Raw genomic sequence first — 2,266 nt, 5'->3', positions numbered from 1 at the left:
CGAGGGAGGGGCCTTTTCGCCACGTCCTTCTGCTTGGGCTGCTCGAGGGGCTTGGGTTCCTGACGGGAAGGCTCATGGCACTTCTTCTTCGCCGGTGGCACTCTGGCCTCCTCGTCCCCGTCGCGGGGCCTCTTCGCCACGGGCTTCTGCTTGGGCTGCTCGAGGGGCTTCTTCGGCTTGGGTAATGGTGAGGACGAGGATGAGGACGAGGATGAGGATGATGACTTCTTCGCAAGCTTCTTGGCCGACGGCTTCTTTTATGGTAATGATGATGATGATGATGATGATAACGACTCCTTGGCCTGCTTCTTCGCCAAGTCCTTCTGCTTGGGCTGCGCGAGGGGCTTGGGTTCCTGACGGGAAGGCTCATGGCACTTCTTCTTCGCCGGTGGCACTCTGGCCTCCTCGTCCCCGTCGCGGGGCCTCTTCGCCACGGGCTTGGGTAATGGTGAGGACGAGGATGAGGACGAGGATGATGATGATGACTTCTTCTTCGCAAGCTTCTTGGCCGACGGCTTCTTTTATGGTAATGATGATGATGATGATGATGATAAAGATAACGACTCCTTGGCCTGCTTCTTTGCCACGTCCTTCTGCTTGGGCTGCGCGAGGGGCTTGGGTTCCTGACGGGAAGGCTCCTGGCGCTGCTTCTTCGCCGGTGGCACTCTGGCCTCCTCGTCCCCGTCGCGAGGGAGGGGCCTTTTCGCCACGTCCTTCTGCTTGGGCTGCTCGAGGGGCTTGGGTTCCTGACGGGAAGGCTCATGGCACTTCTTCTTCGCCGGTGGCACTCTGGCCTCCTCGTCCCCGTCGCGGGGCCTCTTCGCCACGGGCTTCTGCTTGGGCTGCTCGAGGGGCTTCTTCGGCTTGGGTAATGGTGAGGACGAGGATGAGGACGAGGATGAGGATGATGACTTCTTCGCAAGCTTCTTGGCCGACGGCTTCTTTTATGGTAATGATGATGATGATGATGATAAAGATAACGACTCCTTGGCCTGCTTCTTTGCCACGTCCTTCTGCTTGGGCTGCTCGAGGGGCTTGGGTTCCTGACGGGAAGGCTCATGGCGCTGCTTCTTCGCCGGTGGCACTCTGGCCTCCTCGTCCCCGTCGCGGGGCCTCTTCGCCACGGGCTTGGGTAATGGTGAGGACGAGGATGAGGACGAGGATGAGGATGATGATGATTTCTTCTTCTTCTCAAGCTTCTTGGCCGACGGCTTCTTTTATGGTAATGATGATGATGATGACGAAAATATGGACTCCTTGGCCTGCTTCTTCGCCAAGTCCTTCTGCTTGGGCTGCTCGAGGGGCTTGGGTTCCTGACGGGAAGGCTCATGGCACTTCTTCTTCGCCGGTGGCACTCTGGCCTCCTCGTCCCCGTCGCGAGGCCTCTTCGCCACGTCCTTCTGCTTGGGCTGCTCGAGGGGCTTCTTCGGCTTGGGTAATGATGAGGACAATGATGAGGATGATGAAGATGAGGAGGAGGAGGAGGATGGTGGTGGTGTTATCACCCTCATCCGCTTCTTGTCCTTCTCCTTCTTGTCCTTCTCCTTCTTGTCCTTATGCTTCTTGTCCTTCTTCTGCTTCTTGTCCTTCTTCTGCTTCTTGTCCTTCTTCTGCTTTTTGTCCTTCTGCTTGAACTCGTATTTTTCGGCCGAAGTCATGCCGCTTCGTCCTCCTCTGAAAGCCGCCTCAAGTGGTGTAAGGAGCAGGCGCCTCTTCAGGGGAGCGGACGGGGGGGGTGTGCGTGTGTATGTGTGTGGGGGTGGTGGGGTGTGGGCGTGAGTGGTGTATATGTATGTGTGCGGGTGTGGGTGTGTTGGCGTGAGTGGTGGATATGTATGAATGGTGTGCGTGTGGGGGGAGGGGGGGGGCGTGAGTGGTGTGTGTGTATGTGTGTGTGTGGGGGTGTGTGTGCGTGTGGGGGTGTGTGTGTATGGGTGTGGGGATGGGTGTGTAGTGTGAGTGGTGTATATGTATGTGTGTGTGTGGGGGGGGGGGGCGTGAGTGGTGTATATGTATGTGTGCGAGTGTGGGTGTGTTGGCGTGAATGGTGGATATGTATGAATGGTGTACGTGTGGGGGGAGGGGGGGGGGGCGTGAGTGGTGTGTGTGTATGTGTGTGTGTGTGGTTGTGTTGTGTGAATGGTGTATATGTATGTGTGTGTGGGGGGGGTGTGTGTGCGTTTGTGTGTGTATATGTATGTATGAGTGGGTGTGGTTGTGTGTGCGTGAGTGGTGTATATGTATGTGTGTGTGTGGGAGAGTGAGG

At 57.1% G+C, this 2,266-nt stretch overlaps 1 protein-coding gene across 1 annotated transcript in view; it reads right to left on the bottom strand.

Annotated features, from left to right (window-relative positions):
* The window catches only part of LOC138859514 (axoneme-associated protein mst101(2)-like), a 3,150-nt gene extending 1,492 nt beyond the window's left edge, over positions 1-1,658 (bottom strand). Inside the window, exons 1-4 of the mRNA XM_070114943.1 lie at positions 1,275-1,658; positions 1,005-1,211; positions 585-863; positions 1-176 (exon numbers count right to left, since the gene is read on the bottom strand). The exon at positions 1-176 is cut by the window's left edge and continues 103 nt beyond it. Coding sequence (XP_069971044.1) covers positions 1-176; positions 585-863; positions 1,005-1,211; positions 1,275-1,658 — 1,046 coding nt within the window. The remainder of the gene's footprint in view (positions 177-584; positions 864-1,004; positions 1,212-1,274) is intronic.
* Positions 1,659-2,266: the final 608 nt, after the last annotated feature.

The sequence above is a fragment of the Penaeus vannamei genome, chromosome 36, assembly GCF_042767895.1.
Source record: "Penaeus vannamei isolate JL-2024 chromosome 36, ASM4276789v1, whole genome shotgun sequence".
In the NCBI taxonomy this organism is placed as follows: domain Eukaryota; kingdom Metazoa; phylum Arthropoda; class Malacostraca; order Decapoda; family Penaeidae; genus Penaeus; species Penaeus vannamei.
The sequence above is the reverse complement of the archived record's forward strand: the minus strand, read 5'-3'. Positions and strand labels throughout refer to the sequence as shown.